The following is a 22,760-nucleotide window of genomic DNA, read 5'->3' as shown; positions in this document are numbered from 1 at the left end:
TATGACTAGATGAGTATTTGATTTGTTAGTTCTTCCACTTAGATTAGATTAGAAAGTGCTCATTGTCCTCGAGGGGCAATTTGGTTTGCTACAGCAGTAAACACAATCAATACACATCATAAAATGAAATAATACAATAAATAGAGACATAAATCGATACAAAATGCAGTAGCTGGATGTAAATACATCTTGTTTAAAACCTTAACAGCTAATGGAACAAATTACCTCAAATATCTATTTGATTTGATCCTCTTATGGAAAGTATATCTCCTCCCTGATGACAGGAGTCAAAACTCTGCATGGATGATGAGGGTCTGCCAAAATGACCTTTGCCCTCCGAGTGGCTCTTACTTGATAAACAGGGCCAAGATCATTCAAGTTAGTGCCAATGATCCTTTTGATTTTTTGTTTCGTCATGCTGAGGTTAATGAACCAACAGAAAGTCATTGCAGAAGTTAAACTTGACTGTACAAAACTTCAAGAGTGATCTGTCAACACTGAAACTCCTCAACTTTCTCAAGAACAGTCTGCTATTAGCCCTTCTGGTTTTGAAGTTGGTGTTGGCTCAGCCGTTATTTTATCGGGGCGCCTCGGTGGCTCACCTGGTAGAGCGCGCACCACATGGGCTTAGTCCCAACCGCAGTGGCCATGGGTTTGAATCCAACTCGTGGCCCTTTGCTGCATGTCATCCCCTCTCTCTCTCGTTGACTTTCCTGTCTGTCTCTAACTTCAATATCCAAATAAAGGCAAGAATGCCAAAAAAAAAAACTTTAAAAAAAGTTATTTTATCATCCGGAATGGTCCCCAAGTTCATATACTGGCAATTAACGGCGTGCTTACAGTATAATAAAATAATAATTCTGACAATTGAATGTCAGATAATGCTCCTTGGGTGAACTGTTATTCTCTTAAAAAATAGTGGAAAAATGACTCAAGGATAAATATGGCAATGAATTATCAAAACTTCAGCGTGCATTCATGCGCTGCACATGCGCTGCAGGTTGTGCTCTCGCAGTCATATACGAGTGAATGAAAAGGAAACTCTGACTTGTCAAGGAAGTCAGAGACAGTAGATAGATACATCATTGAGCCATCCTAAAAATGGAAACATGAGAGAGGAAGAGAGTGCAGAGAACCACGGGGCATAAAAGACACAGTTGAGGGAAGTAGGCTGCTGCATGTCAATCAAAAAGCTGAGAGACAAGGAGCGGAGGAGTCTGAAAGCTGTGATGCAGGGAGGTGTTGCGAGAGGAGAGAAGAGAGAGACAAGAATGAAAAGCTTTGTGAATCTCTGCCATGGAAACAGCAATGACACACACTCACACACATGCGCGCGCGCATACATACATGCATACACACACTAAAGTACATCCAGTCCAGAGCTATTAATGTTATATAGCATCACAACAACCATCAGAGACCCTCTCATAACAGGATCTGTTGTTTCCGGATGCGGACAGACTGTTGGAAACTCAGCCAGGGAGAGGAAGTGTTTACAGAGTGAGGGGGCCAGTTGGTGTGTCAGTTTACATTCTGGTTATCATCCTCTTTAAAATGCATCTCCCTCCTCTATTGCTTTCCCTCAAAAAAACTCGGTCACTTCAGCCATGAATAGAATAACCACTGAGCCTGCTCTGTATGTCAGCCCAGTGTTATATTTTCAGTGTTTCAGCTGAGACCAAGCTCGGGTTGCGATAAGGTTTCCAAGCTTTCCTGAAATGTTTGCGGCCCTTGTCCTCAGTCTCAGCGGTGGTCGGCAGATTCTCAGCCCGATGGCGAAGAGTTATAATTACTCCCAGTTTGTGTTCTTGTGGGTGGTGGGGATCAAACAGCAAATACTGATCAGCGTGAGTGGGTTTCCTGTAAACTTCAATTTCCAAGCTACCCCCCTCCCAGCTTAATACTCCACAGTCCACAGAAGACAAGACTACTGTTTTCTGTGATTTCTAATGTAAATTTGCCGCTGCCATCCACTGAGTAGCTGCCTGAAACCAACAGCTAGATACAATGAAACAGTTCAGAAGTTCTCCTTTCCACCGCCTCCCAGTGGCGCCAGCAGCCGTAATTCTGTTAGCACTGTGCGTACATTTTTTTAAATGATTTTATTTGTTTGTTTGTTTTTAACATCTTGAAAATAATATGGTGGCAACAGGAGATCCTGTCTTATTTCTTGGCAGCATCCACTCACGAGTCTAGATTCAAGAGGAGAGCGGGAGATAAAGGAAGAGTTTGGTGCTTTGATGCCCAGTGTTGACACTGCAGATGTGGAGCATGGTCTTTGAAATGCATGTGGTAAGCTAATCAGAGTTAGGGTTAGGCGTATTTTAGGTGCTAAAAAAAACACAAATCAACATCTCTCTCTCTCTCTCTCTCTCTCTCTCCATCCCGATAGCTCGCCCGTTTGATAAGTAGACATATGTGCGTGTGTGGGAAGCCTAAATGTAGCAGACAGGCGGTTCTTGTGCGTACTATGAAATATAGTCCTGCCAGCGCCACTGCTGCCTCCATATTGATATTTGCAACAATGGCAGCCAGTAGCAAATTGGCAAATTCTTGGGTTGATCAGGGAACATCCCTGACACTGTACCCCAGGACCCCACGTGAAGAAGAACCCACAGAGAAGTGTTTTAGCTCATTGTTTTGGTTTGCTTTTGGTTCTATAGCCCACAAATTTTGTGTTTTATATCAGCCTCAGAGCTTTCATCTTGTAGGCATAAAAAAAAGAAAAAAAGCTTTGCTTGGTGGAGACCAAACCAGTGCTAGGAGCTTACATTCCACAGTGGGCCAAAAACACACCTCCACATAAATGTCACTTGGGTGCTAACACATAGATGATGACAAAAGTTCTATATATATATATAAATTTGTAATAGTTAACATTAGTTTGAAATTCTCATTAGCACTTGTCTCTGACACAGGATGTGTGGACAGAAATACCACATTCCTTTGTGACCATTAAAGATGACTGATATGGATATCAGGTTGAACAGTGGCCCACTGTTTGTAAATGCTCAAACACAAAAACATCAGTGACTGTCTAAGATTACATTTGGTGATTATGTATGAAATTCAGAAACTGGTGTGACTCTGTTAGCTACTTGAGGATAAAAGGAGGAGGAGAGGAGAGGAGATAGGAGAGGAGAGGAAACTTGGTCTACTACATCAGCAGCACTTTAGGAGAACACTGCGTTCCTGGCCCACTTCCCATGCAGCTTGACAAGTCCAAAGAGTGGACAGGTGGTGTGGGGATGGTGCTGGAATGGTATTATGAGATGATAACCAGTGGCCATGTGGCATCGCCCGCTCCTCGGATGGAACGAGAAGAGTCTGCGTGCCCACAGTGACCACAACTATGAGTCACTGGCACTGCCACTTCCTGCCAAAGTGGATCAGAATGAGTGGGGCTTTGGGTCAGGGCAAGGCTAGAACATTTGATGACAAGTTTCATGGCTGGGGACAGCCTTTCAGTGTAATATGAGGCTCCCAGCCAGCAGCAAAGCGGAGATCAGACCAATCTATTCAGTTGTAACTAAAAGAATGAGACAGCTCAAATCACAACAGCAAGAAAATTGACGTAGCTCAAGACAGAGTCTCTTCTAGCCAAACGACTTTGGGAGATGAAAGTGAAACTGTATCATCCAAAGCTAAATTAAATAAAGCAACTTTGAAATTAAAGGGAAAAAACCTTGAATTAAAGTGCATTGACTTGTTGCAATGACTTGACTTATAAGTGAGTGAGTGTGTGTGTGTGTGTGTGTGTGTGTGTGTGTGTGTGTGTGTGTGTGTGTGTGTGTGTGTGTGTGTGTGTGTGTGTGTGTGTGTGTGTGTGTGTGTGTATATTGTAAGGCATGGAATCATCGTAAAATGCAACTTTCCATAAGATAAAGACGGACTGTGGCTGACATACTAAACTGCAACAGCCAGGTAAAGCAACTGATCCACCTTTAATTGGAAAGGCAATGACGATTATTTGACAATAACAAGTCAAATGAGAAGCACTCTCTTTTTTAGCCAGTTCTAATTTTGTGCAGTGTAAACAAACAAGTTAAAAATAGAAGCTCTTAACACAGCCAAGTAAAACCTTCTATGAAAGCAAAAAAGGGTTAGTTGTAATCCTATGGATTAATGGATTTGACAAGGGCATGTGCCTAGTGTAAGTAATAGAGGCCAGATTACATGTAGATAAGGCTGTGGCAGGGTGATCTGCGGGGGCTCAGGACCTTCTCACCAAACAAATATATTGCATGCGTCAGCCAAACTCACACCACAGGAGAAGGAAGAATACTTTTTTTTTTTTGTAAACATTGTGTTTATTCTGATCCATAAGACTTATAGTAAAAGCTCCTGAAGAAGATTTTTTGTAACACCAGTACTGACAACGTCATATTTCAAAGCGACTAGTTTAACTGCAGCGGTCAAACTCGCAGCAAAAGTTGAGTGGATTTCCGGCATGGAAAATCAAGAAAGAGTGAAATATTGACAGATGGGGAAGCTGAAATCTTTTCCACATGCCAACCAAGTGTGATTGGGACGAGTGCAACTCAGTGGTCGCTTTCATTCAGTTCATTCACACAACCAGAGTGGTGGCGAGGTTTAGCCCTGGGTAAATCTGGCCTAGATTAAAAAGGTCTGTCAACTCTTCCTCAAATGAAGCGGCGGATAATCATATTAAGCATCATATGGGCTTCCAGTATTCACTGTGACATCATGCTAAGCTGGTACAACAGTGGCATGTGCCAGCAGCCTGTGGCCAAAGCAGGACACACACACACACACACACACACACACACACACACACACACACACACACACACACACACACACACACACACACACACACACACACACACACACACACACACACACTTGCGGTGTCAAGGTTTGTGTACACACAGGGAAAATGAGCAGCTTTTTATGCCAACAATGACTGTAATTGAGGGATATTTGTTCAAGAAAGGGAAGCAGACTCACCGTGGCAAGCTCATCAAACTTTCCAAAAAGCTCATTTAGTAGTTTAACCAGCTCCTGGGCTGTACACTGGGAGGCCAGGCTGGTGAAACCAACTATATCTGCAAACAGGATGCTGTAACAGAGAGAGAAAAGACGCCATTGAGTCAATGCAGGTTATTTATAGCAGCATGTTATACTGTATCAACGAAACAAGATTATTGGGTGCCTGATCAGATTAGCTTTCAGGAATTTATTTAAAATGGTATTTAGGAAGCACCGAGCCAAAGTCAATTCATACATTCTCGTTGGATAATGTGTTTGCGGCGAACTAATCAAACATTCAAATTAATGACCTGCAGCAGGAAAAAATAAAAAATAAAACAGAGAGAGAGAAAGAGAGAGAGAGAGTCTGTTCCGTTCTCTAACTGACTGGCAGCACAGTCAAGCAGAGCGACTCAAAATAGAAGCACAGAGCATTCTCACGGGGATCAAGGTGGAGACATGTCCTGTTAGGGAGCTGGAGAAGAGCCATTCTAGGATATAATGCAACCATCAAGCTGCTGTCACTATCTCCAAGTGAACTTGTATTCCCTCCAGAAAGTTGGTATGCCCTATACGACTGGTAGTGCTTGAGGTATTAAAGTTGAACTTATAAGTAATTCAACGTTTGTATCATTGCTGTTTGTTTTGACATTTTCACTCATGCGTTCAAAATTTGAATTAGCAAGAAGAAGAAATTGAACTTTTATTCATTTTTCTACCTAGAATCTTTGGTCCTGACAGATTGTAATTTGGTATCTGTTCCAGCAGCGACACGGGCAGTTAACCTGCTGTGAGTTTGAGGATGAATGAGAGTGTAACATATGGAGAAGTGAGGTTACAGGACTACCCGTTACCCATAGCTGTAGTTTTCACAGTCTTATTATTATTGGCCGCCGCTACCACAGGACCATGAAATAAACCATGAAAGAGAGACAGCTAACACTAACAAGAACAGCACAAGGCGTCAGATGTCTTTAATCAAAAAATTTAAAATGGGGAAACACTGTCTCGTATCAACATTCGTAGACTGCAGGGATATGGCGCGCTCCAGTCGCTAGTACAACACAGAAATTTCAACGCTGGCCTTCAAATGTCAGTTCACCATTGCCCCAGAGGTCTGACTCCGAGACACTGTTTCCACAAATATGTCCACAAAAATGTAAAATTCTGCGCAGCTGTCGTTTCATTTTACACAAAGAGTGTGAACATCTCAAACATTGGCTCAACTTCAATCTTTGCATTAAAGAGTTGGCAAACATTATTTCCACTTTTTATATACCTGAAGCATGTGATTTGTGCTTACTCATCATGTTTCATTATAGCTTGACAATGCACCCCGGGAGGAAAGGTTACTGGTGTTGAAAACTCTTAATATGGTCCTCGTTCCCCTGGGAGACCGACTCATTATCAATCTGCATCAGAGCAGAACAGGAACTTTTCCTGTGAAGGATTTGCCCTGAGTGCTGTGTGCCAACAGAGGGTGTGAAGGGGATTACTCATCAAACTCTGACTGTCCTGAACAACTTGAATGTCTGCGGCTCTCGCACTGACGGCAGACTGCCGTCTTCATGTGGGCTGGAGTTTTCACAATGTGACAGAGTGCTGGATCTCTAAGGGGGAGCTGCTAAATGTCATTTTGTTGTCTCACAGATGTCACCGTAATGAGCGGCGATGGATTCAAATTGTGTGAATGTTTTAATTGGCAACCATCTGTGGGTGACAAATATTTGGAACGTTAAATACTGTGTTAGTGTAAACACTTAAAGTTGAATTCGCTAAAACTCTGAAAAAGGCTGCACTTGATGCAATAATATATTTCAGATCCGTGGGCAAAAATTTAACACGTAATCACAGCATGGATACATTTGAAGCATCTTTCATTTGTGCAGTGAATTACCCAACAATAGAGCAAAGAGCTGGATAAACAACCAATTGATTTTGACTGATCAGCCTACACAACACATGCCCAGTTATTTATCTCTCAAACTTACAAAACAAATTCAGTTTCATGACTTGCTCTGGACTCGAAACAGTTTCTGTTTTTTCTTGTAAATTGTTTTGAATTAACCACCTTTCATCAAACCTAAACTGGACTGAAATGTAAAATGAATCATCACATCACTGTCCCACTGATTTGAACTACCACTACTTTTATTTTTGTCAGAATCCCAGTCTTTAATTCATTCAGCTTCTCACAAGAAACCAGTTTTCTTTATTGCGAATACAAATGTCATACTTAACAGAGCAGAGCAGCTGAGTGAAGAGAGGAAGGCTGCAAGCTACGCTATGAAATCATGTTGTTAGATTTGAAGCTGATCACTCATTGACTCGTATCTTTATATAGACAGGTGGCTATTATCCATAGCGGACTAATTTTCCTTACGACTAACAATGCAGATTATCAGATTCTGACTTTTTTTTTTTTAAATTTGAGATACAACAACGCATATAGAAATATATGATTATAAGTGTTTCCCTTTTTTTTTTTTTTTTTTTTTTTTTTTTAGCAGGAACATCCCCCAGGCCCTCAAAGAAGGCCTTGAGGTCAAGCATACACAAACACAATCTCTGTATAGAAAATAACACAAATAATAATATACTAATAAATAATAATAAATTATAATGTATAAATAAATATACCAATTATATAGAAAATACAACAGGAAAATTATATAAAGAGCCTAAGAAAAAAAAAAAAAAAAATGGAATAAGTGAAAGAAATCGGGTCGGGTCGGGAGTGTAGGTGGCGGTGGCGGCGGTGGGACCCCCAGTCAGGGAGCTGAAGTATTTTTTGAAAGAGTTCCATTTATGAAAGAATTCTGCTGAGGTGCCTTTCACAGAGAACATTATCTGTTCTATTTTAAGAAAATACATGACATCCATAAGCAACAGAGAAATAGATGGAGCCTTAGGAGATTTCCATGAGAGTAAAATACGTCGTCTTGCTAAAAGACAGGTTAAGGCTAATATGTCTAACTGTGAGGAATTAAAATGTAAAGAGTCAACAGAGACCCCAAATATTGCTATAAAAGGGCTCGGCTGATTCTTTCAGATGCCTGGTTTTGAACGACTACAACGTCTGCCTGGAGTAGTAGAGTTACTTTATATTGTGTCTCTCTCTGGTGTGATAGTTTAGCCTTCTACACACTTTTTAGAACAATCCCTACTATGGCTGCTAACAGACTCCTGCAAAGTGACATACTGTGTGTCTCAGTTCATGTTTGATTCATGTTATGTGTGTGGAAGCAGCAGACTGTGGCATTTCTACATTCTCATGATGACTGCATGCTTTTAATTCAAGTGCTCTTTTGCAAGATATTTTTTTACCTCTGCCAAGGAGGTTATGTTTTCACTCGTGTCCGTTTGTTTATCAGCAGGATTATGCAAAAAGTACTGAACTGATTTGCACCAAATGTGGTGGAGGGGGGGGTGGGGCATACATTTTGGGGCAGATGTGGATATTATTTTATGAATTTGAATTTCTTTTCTCTGAAGTCGGGTGCATCTTGTTTGACATTGGCCTTGGTAGATGTTTGTGCTCTCGGAGTGACCTTCTAGTTGTTTAACTCCACATTCTACAATACTTTCATATCCACATCCCTCAAAAAGGCAAGGTTTGGTTGTGTTTTTGTAGGAGGATTAAGGCAGAAAATTTCCTGAAAAAAAACGAAAAAAGATTTTTCTTGCTACTACTTTACATGTCCCTGTGCATGAAGCATTAACCTGCCATGTTTGTGCTGCGGAGCATCCCACTGAGTGCATGGTGCCAAATATCTCATGACCTCATGTGATCTTTTACGGAACTTGGCTATTTTTGGCTTTGTTTACTTCATTTCAACCACATGCACACCACAGGGCATGTGGTGTGTGTTCCATACAAAGCCCGGGTCAGCTTTCTAATGCACCACTGAAGATGCAGTATGTGGAAGACTTATTTAAATCAGTGTCCTCCATAGAAAAACGTGAACGAGATACCTCAGTCCAAGCTTTACAAAGACACAGGAATCTATATTGTTATGTATTTATGGTGGCACACTCTGTAAACACTGCACCGCGTTAGTGGTGACAGATCAGCATGTAATATAGGTCCAAAGGCAAATTCAAAATAAGCCACAAGTGTTCCTGTTAGCAACTGCATATTCAGCTCATAAATAATGCTTATGATTAATTACCTTACCAACATGCAACTTGTTCCGCTCAGTATGTCACAGCGGTACATAAATCCAGGGATGTGCATTCAAAAGGAGAACACACGAGCTCATTCAGTAATTAGTAACCGTATCCACGAGTGCTAGGACAGGCAAACTACATCATGAAGACAAATATAAATATGAGTGTCGTGTGTGTGCTGAACATGCAGTTCATAGATCACTGAAATCTGGGGCTTACTTTTAACTGCACAGCATTACTTGCATAACATGATTTAAATTCATACATATAAATCTGAAGTGTTAAGCTGCATTTATAGTCACAAACACTTTAAGTAAACTAATGGACTTTGTGTAGGTAGGTTGCTGTACCTACTTGTGTAGGTAGATATTTGACACGGAATTTGCAGCTGTGTTAAAAATAGTTTTCATTGAGTGAACTCAAACCTCAAAGCCACTCGCGCTTTTATGAGTTGGACGACTGAAAAGCACAGAGGTTGCAGACTGTGGATTTCATCGGGGGAACTTCTGTATCTGATTTTGAATGTCCTCCGGCAAAATCTTCAAAACAAAGCGATGCAGCACTCTTGGCAGCGGCTATAAGTTACTCTAGACTCAGCATTTTCCTCCACCACACCTACTGTACTATACTCACTGCTCCAGGTCAGAAAGCTCATCCCCAACTCAAGCCTCTGACTCACGCAACTCATCATCTACAGCAGACAAAAGCGCTACAGTTCACATGAGTAAGCCACGTTAATACAAACATGATTATTCCTGTGGTAACTTGGCTAATATCTCATATCGTCTGATTCAACCTCCTCTCACATGCTCATCCATCTTTTCCTCTCCAGTGGCACATATATATTCGAGGAAAGTTACCCCCCTCCCCAGTTATGCTAATCTCCTGTTTCCCTCTGTGGAAGGCCTTATGCTGCAGCTATTTTGGCAGATGTGATTTAAATGTAATCACATAGCGGAAGACACAAGCCACATGGCAACTCAAGGGTTAACTTTGGATGGGCCCCACTGGAGCGACAGTATGTGGGCAGTGGATGTGCTGATGTCGGGGCAAACAAAGGGGGCAACACAGAAGAGAGCCAAAGGTGCTTACAACGTATTTTTGAGGGATGAACTGTAATTTCTTCGGAGTGAATGAGCATCTGCAAACATTACGAGACCTCCTGTCAGTGACCCAAGTAGGTCATCTATGAAATTTAGATTTTTATTTTTACATCTCCTCAGTAAGGCGCCTTTACTGACGGGAATTTGTCTTTAACTAGTATTTTGTGTATGTTTACTGTACTGTGCGTGTGTGTGGGGTGGGGTGGAGGGGGTGGAATTAAATGATATAAACATGATGGAAATGCTTGAGAATTGAAAAAAACACAAAGAGTAGCGAAAATGCATGTTGCATTCAAGAGAGCGCTAAACCATAAATGATGATAAATATGAAAGCTGTTTAATTAAAAGAGCAAATGTGATATTAAACAGTGCATGCTCATAATTCATCACTGTTTTCACATTATTCATCATTTAAATAATAATAATGCAATCTATTATAGGTGACGTGATAAATTAAGAAAATATTTAATTACTGGTGCTTTAAAAATGTTCTTTCCTTACAGAAATCACTGCTGTTTCCAGCTCAAGAATCATCATTATCATATCGGTTACCTTACTTCAACTCCTAATCAATGAAAGTTTTCGTCAGTATGTGGCTTTAGGTTTGATACTTTTGGAGTCGTATTCCTTTTTTAGTGACTGATTACTACAATATCCCCCCAGGTTGGATTTTAATCAGATCAAACACTGCCCACAGTCTCAGAACATAATGGAGAAAACTCTGAGTAAATTGTGCTGCACACTGTTTACTTTCTAATTACAGTCCACCCAAATCACATAAATCACGCCTGCATCCAGTCTAGATCACGCTCAAAGGGTGGCGCTATCTGAAGGAGTTCAAGGCAGAAAAGCAATCAGCAGAGCTCCACTGAGATGTGTCCATATTTGACCACCGCAAGCACACACACACACACACACACACACACACACACACACACAACACACACACACACGTATACACACACACACACGTACACACACACACACACACATACACACACACACACACACACACACGTACACACACACACACACACACACACACACACACACACACACAGCGTTATGCAACCAGAATTTAGTCTCCATTGCATTTAATCCCCTGTAGCAACTTAATCCTGGGGCTAAGCAAACTCTCCTGCTCAAGCCTCCCTGCTGCTCTGAGAACACAGAGGGAAGGAGGAAGAGGAGAAGATAAGAAAAGGGAACACGGAAATGTTGGAACATGATGACGGGGCTTTAACAATACAGCAAGAGACACAGACCAACAAGGTGTGATGAGAAGAGGAACTAAAGCAATCTGACTTTAGAGACTGCAGAGAATGGCACAGTGAACGTCGGTGTCTTCAAACCTACTGTTTACATTTTTCTGACAACGGGTTAAATGGTCAATCACAGCTAACTACGCCTGCAGGAGTCAGGAGGGAAAGAGGTGCAGGAGCAAGATACAAATTTGCACTGGTGGATTGTAACCAAGCACTGTGCTTGAGCAAAAATCTGAGGTATATGTACATAACTGGAGTATTTCCATTTGATGCAACTTCATACTTCCATTTCACTTCACTTTAGAGGCAGGTACTTTTTACTCCACTACAATATTTAAGTGACAGCTGTAGTTACCTACAGAATCTGTTGGGTTAAACTACTCAGTAGAATATTAAGTAGTGAAAATTAGCTCCCTTTTGACTGGCCTTTGACATTAAAATGTGGCTTAAACGTAAATGCATCAGTCACATTATCTATATATATCATATTATTTTACTTTTGACACATTTTGCTGGTAATATTGTTCTTTATAACATTTTGGATGCTGGACTTTAACTTGCATTAGTAGGTTAGTTGTAACTAGTACCAATAACCATCACTTTTATTTTGTGGTACTTCTACTTTTCTTAGCTAAAGGTTCTGAATACTTATATACTTATATATGATGATTTTTTATTATATAACATGTAGCAAGCACATATACTAACAATATATATTTTAATTCACATATGTAAATGTATTTAAAACAACATTCATATAAAAATTCTATATGCTTATATATGTTTTCTTATTCATTTCTCATTAATTTTTAACATGTCTATCTTCCCATTCTGACAAAGTGGTCTCAGAATTTTGGACCCTACTGTATATAGGCTAATATCAACATATATTGACAGGCTTTGGGATGCATATATATCAATGTAACATACTGTATGTATATAATATAAGCCACATACATAAACATAAAGATACGTGTAGGCTAGACATACAGTTTCAATTTCTAATAGGTTTTATATACAAGTTTTTACATCTATGTTTTTATTTTATATGTACATATACTTCATTTTTTGGAAATTCAATATATGTACAGAAATGACATTTGTTACACAATGCCTATTGTTAAATAGGTCACATGCCAATTAATGAGGAACCATTTGTCGCCTATTGCAGTGAACATGGGGTTCAACAGCCATTAATCTGTAGCAAAAAGTAATGACTTAAAAGAAGAGCACATTGCTCCCAAACACTTGGGAGCTTGACAACCAGGCAGGGCACAACAAAAGTGCCAGAGGAATCTCCTTCTCACTTAACATTGCATCCTCCCTAGAAGGAACCCTAACTCCAAAAACCTTGTTGCTCCTGGGGGCTGCTGCAGTGTGACGGCCCAGGAGTTGGCCGCTGGCATATAAGCCTTAGCACAACACAACTATGATCAGATTATGACCTTGATATCAGTAGATGTTGAATTATTTCCTTGTATCTCATGTAGCACTACTCTATCATTGCTCCAAAATGTATTTTATATACATATATATCTATGTCATGATTTCAGTGTTATCTGAACTGATAATAAACAAGTGAGTCAGGGGCTAACCCTTGATATTCAGTGTGAAGAATTAAATATTTCAGCTTTTGCAGCCTGGAGCTGTGTTAATGTTTCAGGATGCTGTTGGGTCAGATCACACTAGATTGTGTAGCCTTCAGTGCTCTTTCCAAAGGACATGTTTGGTCAAGTTATTCAGCTCTTTTATAGCACGCGCTGTAATTCACTGAGACAGCATTTATTCCACTATTTCGGATGGAAATTATCCCATGAGGAGAATGGAGTATCTCCAAATGCTACTGTTAAAAGTAGAATTAGTTAATTCAATTCACAGCTAAGAGGACTTTAAATATCACTGTGACTGATTCACAGCTGTGGTGGGTTGATGTGAGGATCCTACCTGACATTGTCATGGCGCTGGATGTAGATTTTGTGAAAGATCCTTTCTGGGGGCTTCAGGAAATCCTCTTTCATCTCCATAGCTACGTTCCTGGGCAACAGACTCATTAGCAGGCGCTCCTGAGTGTGTGTGTGTGTGTGTGTGTGTGTGTGTACATAGGTGTGTGGTAAAGAGATAGAGAGGGAGAAAAAGAGAAAAATAAAATAAGTTTAAATATACATTTATACAATCAAACACAGCAAAGTTATCATAGGACATAGTGTTAGTAGCGATAAGAAATGTGCCAGACAAAAAGGTATGAAATATAACAGAAATGAATAATGTGTCAAAATGACTCTCAGCACGAGAGGGAGAGGGAGAGAGAGAGAGAGAGAGAGAGAGAGAGAGAGAGAGAGAGAGAGAGAGAGAGAGAGTGGGGAATAAGAATAAAAAAAAAAGACATAGACACACATCTAATTTTACCCATAGTTTCAGCAGTGTACGGGTGCCTGTACCTGCTTCTCGTTCTCATCCTCCATGCGGAGTCTCTCTTCAATGCAGTTGCGAGCCTGCAGGAAGGCCTTCCTCTGGGCTCGTTCTGTCAGGATGCGCACAAACAGCCCTGACAGGTTGACACTGGTGAACAGCACTGTGTTGGCAACCAACTGCAAACAGAAAAAAAAAAACATGATACGTTGTTTAAATTCTTCAGTAGAGTTGATAAAAACACATGCAGTAGCCTATAAGGAAATAATTAAGAGTTGCTGTGAATGTACTGACTGTTTACCAGCTTGTGTTTGGTTTTTACTGTTTCTATGTGCTTAAAAATTATGAGAACAAAGTGAATTTGTATTTTCATATTAATTTCATAATCAAATCATGATATGTCATTTGCTCGTTATTCTACATTTGTATGTTTGTCTTTGTGTATTAGTGCACGATGCATTCTTATGTGTACTGTATATACACATAGGCATGTACATTTGCGACGTGAAAGTGCGTCTCAAATATAAGGTCCTTAGGAACATTGAATGGGCCCTAAAGAGGTTTAAGTGTAGAATTAAATCTGTCCTCTCAATTCCTCATATTTTACGATTTTATGCTTTTTTTTTTTACAGCCACGGTACCTTGTATATCTTTTAGATAGTTTTTTTTTCATATTTATATTTACTTATTAATGTATTTATTACAAATTTCATGTGTTTTTGTGTACGGTCTTAGATTATTTTTTGTTTTGTCATAAATTGCGTTTGAGTTCCCTCTGTCTTTTCCTATCTATTGTGTGTGTGCCTGTTCTGTATCTGGGTGGTTAGCTGCTGCATACAATTGCTTGAAACCTGCTTGAAAGCACCTTAGATTTTCAGTATTGAGCTGACCGAAATAAATTCACTATAAACTATCACATTATAAATATAATTATGTATATATATATATATATTTATATATATACATACATATATATATATATACATATATATAACAATCCCATTAGAAGTGACTATATATAACTATTCTGATCACAGATTTTTTCTTTACACCACTTTGATTCCCACATGCATGAACATGTATAGAAACTAAGTCAAGCCCAACAAACGTCCCCACATATGAGAGGTGGGTGAGAGGGTGGCAGGGCATAATATTTCTCTATTTTGGGCGTCTGTGACATTAAAACTTTTGAGAATCCGTGCTCTGGTTCATCCGTCACATCAGATGCACAGCAGCATGACTGCTTCAACCTTGTGCAGGACACAAAGAAAAGAGAGCTTTTTTTTTTTTCCTACATGACCGAGGTTGGCTGGCTATGACTTTGTACACAAACCAAACAAGGTCCTATATTCACCTCTAGCACGCACACAAGCAAGCTGTCACCCCTGGCAATAATTATATATTCATAAAAATAAAGGAATTCATTCTCTTCATATCTTAGGCCATTCATCATTAGTGTTTTCTACAGTGGATTTGACCTCAGGAAAAGCTATAACAAATTACATTATCCTTTACCTTTAAGGAATATCCGGTCCTTTCAGGGCATTTATGTTGCATCATAAATGTCATATCATATACACATTATTTTTTCAACTTAACACACATCCAACACCACACACTGGCATGTTTTCCAGTCCAATGAATAATAGATTGCCTCGAAAAGACTGGTCTTGGCAGCAGCAGTAGTCAGTCTTTGTGCTTGGCAGAAGTGCTGGCAAGCATCAACATGTTCAAATGACGCTCAAGTTACTTTGTAGCCTCCAGTGAGTACATGTAGACATCGGAGTTAAGTGGTGTACGACACTCACTCCTCTGCTTATCGGCGGTGATAACCTCAATTTGCCTTGCCAGCTTACTGACCTTATTGCACTGTACTCTCTCTGGCAGGTATCTCACCCATAGTTTTACATAGTGAGGAAATTATAGCCTTGACTTTTCAAGGTGTCATTGTATACCTGTAACGTCGTATTGCCATACACACTTGAAAATACAGGGCTTTCTTTTAATATGCATGTCATCACTGTTACATTTGATGTTAATGGAAGACATGCTCCCTGAGATTGATTACTTTGTTTCCGTTACAATTATTGGATTTAAATGGTGTAAATGTGCTAATGCAAAATGTGTTCGGTGTTCAAGCTTTATGGACATGCAAGGTTGTCAACTAATGCCAATGAGTCTATATTCTTGGCAGACAACATTTAAAACATGTTCAGCTATTACAGAACACGACAAGACTCACAGCTGTATAGGGAACTAGTAATAACCTATTTTTGAAGTTATATTCCATATTCGCTTCAGTAATAAGATATTTCAGAGAGACTGAGCCATGAAAGCAGACAGTACTGTAGGCTGAGTGCCTGGGACCTAGGTGGGTGGTTGGTGCGAGCCTGGGTTGCGCAGGGTCATGCCACGCAGCTCATCTCTAAGCTTAATGGATTAGCTATCTCTGGTAGTACAGCTAACACTGTCCTTCACATGGCTACGCAGGTATCTCATAGCCTACGTACAGGGAAAACAATCTCCTCGGCAAATAAGCTGTCATCATCCAAGGGCGTGATGAACTGATCAAATCTCAATTTCCTTTTCCCAAGAAATGCACAATCTTCATGTCACATGTTGCATGGAGGCAGAAAGGTTCCATCACCCCTGGAGGGTTTGACTGATGTGACATATCTTCTTGCCTCACACCTGATGACAGTCAGAAATGTGAGCGTGCACGGGTGTGTGTTATGTGTGTGTATTCATTGTGACAGAAAAAGGTACAAAGATATAAATGTGCAGGGAGAGGTGTACCAATTTTCATTTCAGCTCTCAAATGACATGCATGACTTTGCCCTCTTTTTCACAACTGAAGCATATAGTGTGGTGAAAGTGTGGTGTGTGTGTGTGTGTGTGTGTGTGTGTGTGTGTGTGTGTGTGTGTGTGTATGTGTCCTTCCGATTTGCCCTACTTCTGGTGCTAGCAGGATGTCACTCTGGTTCTTCATTCCCAGCCTGCTCCTTTAGGGCTGAATCATATCCCCAGGGAAACAGTCATGGGCAGACACAATGCTATGCACATTCATTTTTTCCCCCCTCTTTCTTTCTTTGTTTTCTTTTTTCTGGCCCTACAGGTATGTATCATCACAGCTATCTAGTACTAATTTACAAACACTGTCAATAAGCTATGTAAAATCACTTCCAGGTGATACCTTTATATGTATTCAAGCAGAGATTCACACAGTCTCACTTTGTGTTTGTCCACCACAAGTTAGGACCAAGCATCTACATCTAAAATTGTGCTTTATGGCTGAGTTGACATGAACTAGCTTTTTTTCTTTTTTTTTTTTGCAACCAAAACAGGTCGTGGCAGAATTACACTTTTGTCAAATTTGATCCAAGCCTGAGCAAATCCTATCAAGTCTAACCACAGGGAGCTGTCCTTGGTGCTGAACTGGAGTCTAAATAGTGTGTTTCACTGCATGGGCCTATGTCATGTTATATTATATTATGCTGGATGTGTATTTGGATGTAGATGATGTTGTATTATGGTGATGATTATAGGCCTAGTAATAGGGGAAGTATAGATACACTAAAGGCACCGTGATCATAGTGTGTAGCATATACTTACCGATCTCCACAGTTTCTGTGTTTTCACTGTGACTGAAGTGGCAGTCACAATCAAATGCGAGATGGAGACCATTATTCCAAACACAACAGCCAAGAGTGTCCGCACAGGTAGGAGCGCGTAGGCGACGAAGGTGACCAGGATGAGCTGCCACATGCCTTGCTCCGGGGACGTCGGCGGCTCCATCCCCATCGCGCCCAGGGAGAAGGGACAGCAGAGGAAAGAGAAAGTGAAGCCGAAGAGCAGCGTCAGGTTGACAATCTGTTGGAGCTGAGTCACTTGCAGGTACTTGACATTAGTTACGATGAACAGGGAGACGAAGATGACACAGTGGACCGGATGGGACCCCTTGGAGATGGTGAGGCTGGGGCCGGACAGTAACTCCACCACGGCCAGTGTCGAGGACATGAAGATGAGCACGGCCAGGGCTTTGAGGGTGGACGTCTGCTCCAGCTTCAGGTTGTAGTTCTGGAAGAGGGACTCGAGCTCCTTGCAGTCGAACTCGTCCTCACACACGATGGTGGTCAAAGGGACGCCCGGTGGGCAGTGACTTCTCTTCCGCCTGGTTTTGACTTTCTGAAACGGTATTTCCTCCATGCCAGTGCCATTCATAAACTGAATACCTGCTCACAGCTTAGGTCAAACGGAACACCGGATCCCCCCGCCGACACAGACCGGAGCCAACGGTGGGAAGAAAAAAAAGACGCGCACAGCGGGCTGGAGGCAGAGCGTCCCAGATAGCGGAGACTGGCCGGTGGCCACAGACGCGCTCCTCACTATCCACAGGTTGGATTGTGTTGTTCGGTGAGATCAGCTTCCAAAGAAACATTCATGTCCGGGCTGTCTTTGCACGCGATCTGTAAGACAAATATATCAAAAATACAATTTTTAAAGCATCGGCTGGAGCGCCACATGAAGAGCCGCGCACACGACGTCTAGTTCAGATGGTAACAGCTTTTTGCTGGGCTCAGATAGGATCACGCCTGCGCATTATGAGGTGAAGATAAGACAGGTCTCAGCTACTCAACACAGTCAAGACGATTTGACTGGTGCGGCTGCAGAGCGTCCCTCTCCCATCTAACAGGACAGTGCATGCATCATCCATAATAGCAATGTCCTCTTTTCTTTCCCACCTACACATGCCCTGTTTCCATCATTACACTCTGTGCAATCTAATTTTTTTTACATTTACTGGTTAATTTATGCTCTTCCCTTTCCTGACTCCTACACTCATACACATGCATTAAACACAGATGATGAGAGGAAAGGAGGCAGAATTAATAGATGTTCTGTATCAATGTTTTCAGACCACGATTCATGAGATTCTCACTAGAGATTCTCCTAAGCTGGCAGGTACTGTAGCCCATTTGGCAGGCTGGCACAGACATGGGATAACATGCTTACATACCATTCATCATAATGATTTCTGTATTGCCAATGAGGCAGCCACCCTCACCATCAGCACCCTCTTGGCATTCAGGGGGTGGTGTCTCATTCATTACCAGGGGAAGATTAGTCATCCGTCACAGGCTGCCATTGCCATGACCCGTCAGTACCAGGGAGGGGTGTAAGAAAGTGACAGATGGATGGCCCATGCCAAAGTCCAGCACTCCACCATGCTACTAGGACACTCGCATGCCTCCTGTTCTCCTCCCTGGCTCCCTCTCCCTCTCTCGCTCTCAGCTGTTAGTATTCACTGATCTACAGCTACAGTGTGACAGGTAAACAAAGAGAGAGGGGAAAGGATGGGGTGTAGTGAAAACGCAAATGGAGAAGTAAAGTATTTGGCAGCTTACCAAATTCTGAGACAAAAAGAAAAAGAAGCAGTGCTTTATGAAAGACCAGCCTGGCCAGAGAGAAGCATCAAAGCAAATGTTTTTATGGCAAAAAATAAGTGCAAATAGCTATTGCTGTATTAGACCTTAATTGATTAATCAATTGACAATCTAATAACAATTTCTATCAATGATTAAGCCAAACTATTCTCTGAATTCTAAAATGTGAGGGCTTGCTGCTTGTCTCTGTTTTACATTAATTTAAACAGGATCCCTTTGAGTTTTGGATAGAAATAAAAAAAAAAAAAAAACATTTTTAAGATGTCCTCTTGGACTTTGGGCAATTGTGACTAGCATTTCTGAGTATTTTCTGACATTTTATAGACCAAACAAATAGGCATCCCTTCCGGACTTCTTTTAAGATAAATAAAAAATGCTTTGAATAATAATATGTGTCACATATTAAGTTATAGGCTACTACCTTAAAAATCCTTTTATTCTTCAGTGATGCTTGGACATCCAACTCAAGTAAAAAATAATAAAAAGCATTTTTGTACTGGTGGGGGGTTTAATAGAAAAAATTATTTATTAATTGATAATTGCAAAATGCTTGCTGTCACAAACCCACAGCTCTGTTGCTGCGGACGTGTCCACAACAGTGGCCCCTACCTTTCCCTCTCGTCCACCTGACACTCTCACTCCTCTGTGTTATCTACCCCTGCTCCTCTGAGAGAAAGATGTGGGACACAGGATATAGGACACGTTGCTTTTAGGCTGATATTCTGTCTTATCTACAAGGTTTTTACTCCTGTTACTTTTCACGGACTTTATTAGCTGACACACAAATGCTGATGTGTTATTGTAGTTTGCCTGTCAGTGACAGAAATACTGTAGCAAGGCTCTCACGGAGGTGATATGCCACTGTAACAAAACAGTGTTGTCATTTGTAGCCCAGAGTGTAATTAATCTGGCATTGATTTCCTGTCATCGCCTTAATCAATATTTCAATATTCCTTGTGTAACAGCTCCTAAATTAATCTCGATAATTAGCGCTGGGATTTTCAGTTGTAGAAGACATCTCACATTCCTTTGATGTAAATGTCAAACTATGCAGTCAAACAAGATGAAAATCTGACATTCAAATTGCCATTTATGTATCTGCACATGCAGATTTGTACTTTTTATTTATTTATTTGGGGCTGCTGTTGACTGACAGTTGGTTTCTTTGCATGTGTGTGAAGGTGCATAGTATTTCCCCCAGGACCTCTTGGCCTGTTTGTGGCCACGAACACTGGGGGATAAGAGCAGAGGCATCGTATGGCGTAAAAGTGTTATTCCCTCTGCTTTTGATGGCTTCAGGTGTAAGTGCACGGTCACACTCTGCCAGCCCTCATCTTCTGAGAACAAAGAGAGGTCTTATGGGAGTTCACACCACAAAGCTGCACTCCAAGGGCATTGGACAAGGAGACAGCAGCCTGCTTCCTGCTGCATGCCTCTCTACTAAAAATCATCTTCACTTCCTCTGTCTCTGTCTTTCTATTTCTGTCTCTTGATATTTCTTCATGTAAAAAAAAAAAAAAAAAAAAAAAAAAAAAGTCTCAGATGGAAAGACATGAAACAGCTGAGGATCTGAAATGATGTAAAACAGCTGATTATGTTCCTGACATATTTACATTGCAAAACTGTTATTTGAATAACAGCTTGATGACTAAAAAGCCTGAGCTCTCCGGAGCAATTAAAATCTTCTCCACCACATGTCAGTTGTATAGCATCTTCCTAAAAGATCATCTATAGCATATAGGGGATCTTAGAAACCAAATTTGTTTCATAGAGAGCCTTTGGTCCATGTCTCACATTTGCCTTCTCTTGTAAAGAGAGCAGTGAGAAATGTCACTGCTTCCCTCTCAAAAAAATGCTTCAAAAAGATTTCCACAGGCTTTAATTCTGCAACCAGCAGGATATTTCTGAATCTGGAAACAGATGGCTCACACACCATTGGTTTGGTCCAGGAAAGGGGGACAAGAGGATAAAAAGCAGATGAATGAAAAAAAAGCAGAGCAAATTTAAAAAAAAATAAAGAATGTTCAGAGCTGCTAAGTAGTGCTTTAGATTCGCTGTCATCAAGTGATCATCTGTAATGATAGCCCAGAAGCAGGGAAGTCCCACCAGTGTCCAGATGTGGTTAAAGCATGGCTGGTCTTATAATCACAGACACATTGGCTCAACACCAGCAAATGAAAGAGCCAAGAGAGACCCGAGAGAGACTAGCAATGCATGTTTTGAATTAGCTAATGTCAGCCTTAATTAAAATGTGCTAAGAAAAAAAAAACAAAACGCACCCTTTCTCATGATTGTCAGTTAGGTGCGCTGCTCCTGCTTTCCTCAGAGAAACATGCTACATCTGGGAGGGATAAAGAAAATATTCCAGCTACAAAACTCTTTGAGAGCATGAGCTTTATATGCATGATATTTTGTTATATTACTTTCATAACATGGTGATAAATCTATTTCTTTTCCTTTACTTATGAAGTAGAATAGAAAACGTAAATCAAATATCGCCACAAGTCAGCTATTTCTCACATAAACTTAAAAGAAATGAGTCCAAATCCAGCCTTGAGCAGGAACCTACAGAACTCCATTTGTCAGGGCTGAAAACATAATACACACATAATTACCAAATCAAAACTGGACTCGGGGGGGAAAAAATCCACAAGCTTATCCTTCATTCAGCACAGAGAATGATTGGCCCCCTCTCCAAAACACATCTACTGTGCAGTCACAACAGATAAATGTAGAGGCTATGAATCCATGATTCAAATGTAATTCATCTATTGATGCACTTGTCACTTCAATGACGACAAGGTCATTGAACAGGCTTTGACTGTGTTCTAAAAACTTTGCAAAGCAAAATCTTGGTCTAGCACAGTTCAGCTGTTTGTCAAGTAGTTTGAAAGACATAGATTGTTTGTCAGATGCAATCTCAGGTAGAAAGTTGATGGGATACAATGTTGTCAGCCAGTTATTGCTGCTTTTAGTGTCCTCTGTCGAAGGCATCTATTATAACAACAGTGTCAATAATAACATACGATAGTGGCATTTTAAAAATTTGTCTTGAATCACTAATGTTTAAGAATCATTAATATTTATGAAAACTAAGAAATTATGAGGGTTGAGAATGTGCAAAAATGTGGTTTAACAAATAAATCGCATTATGGGGCTTCTTCTCTTTTCCTTGGTAAATATTTTGTTATATCTTGATAGGGTTACTGACATAGAGTAAAATTACCTATTTGAACATCTTTACTGAGAAGGAAATGTAAATCAAACCTACATTTCTAGGTAAGGATTTTTCAAAAGAACACGTAATGTGTTACCATCAAATGTAAACCTGATCAGTATCTTCCTTTCCCTAAACAGTATACATGATATTATCCTGC

The 22,760-nt window shown here is 40.5% G+C and overlaps 1 protein-coding gene across 2 annotated transcripts in view; it reads right to left on the bottom strand.

Moving 5' to 3' along the window:
• The window catches only part of LOC130179024 (adenylate cyclase type 1-like), a 39,739-nt gene extending 18,643 nt beyond the window's left edge, over nt 1-21,096 (bottom strand). Inside the window, exons 1-4 of one of the 2 annotated variants that reach the window (XM_056391730.1) lie at nt 17,552-21,096; nt 13,969-14,118; nt 13,475-13,593; nt 4,972-5,083 (exon numbers count right to left, since the gene is read on the bottom strand). In XM_056391730.1, coding sequence (XP_056247705.1) covers nt 4,972-5,083; nt 13,475-13,593; nt 13,969-14,118; nt 17,552-18,160 — 990 coding nt within the window. In that variant the 5' untranslated portion in view covers nt 18,161-21,096. The remainder of the gene's footprint in view (nt 1-4,971; nt 5,084-13,474; nt 13,594-13,968; nt 14,119-17,551) is intronic. The other variant, XM_056391731.1, reaches the window with a different exon arrangement.
• Between the last annotated feature and the right edge of the window lie 1,664 nt (nt 21,097-22,760).

Source organism: Seriola aureovittata, chromosome 12 (assembly GCF_021018895.1).
Source record: "Seriola aureovittata isolate HTS-2021-v1 ecotype China chromosome 12, ASM2101889v1, whole genome shotgun sequence".
NCBI classification, from domain to species: domain Eukaryota; kingdom Metazoa; phylum Chordata; class Actinopteri; order Carangiformes; family Carangidae; genus Seriola; species Seriola aureovittata.
Note: the sequence above shows the minus strand (reverse complement) of the source record. Positions and strands in the feature narration are given on the sequence as shown.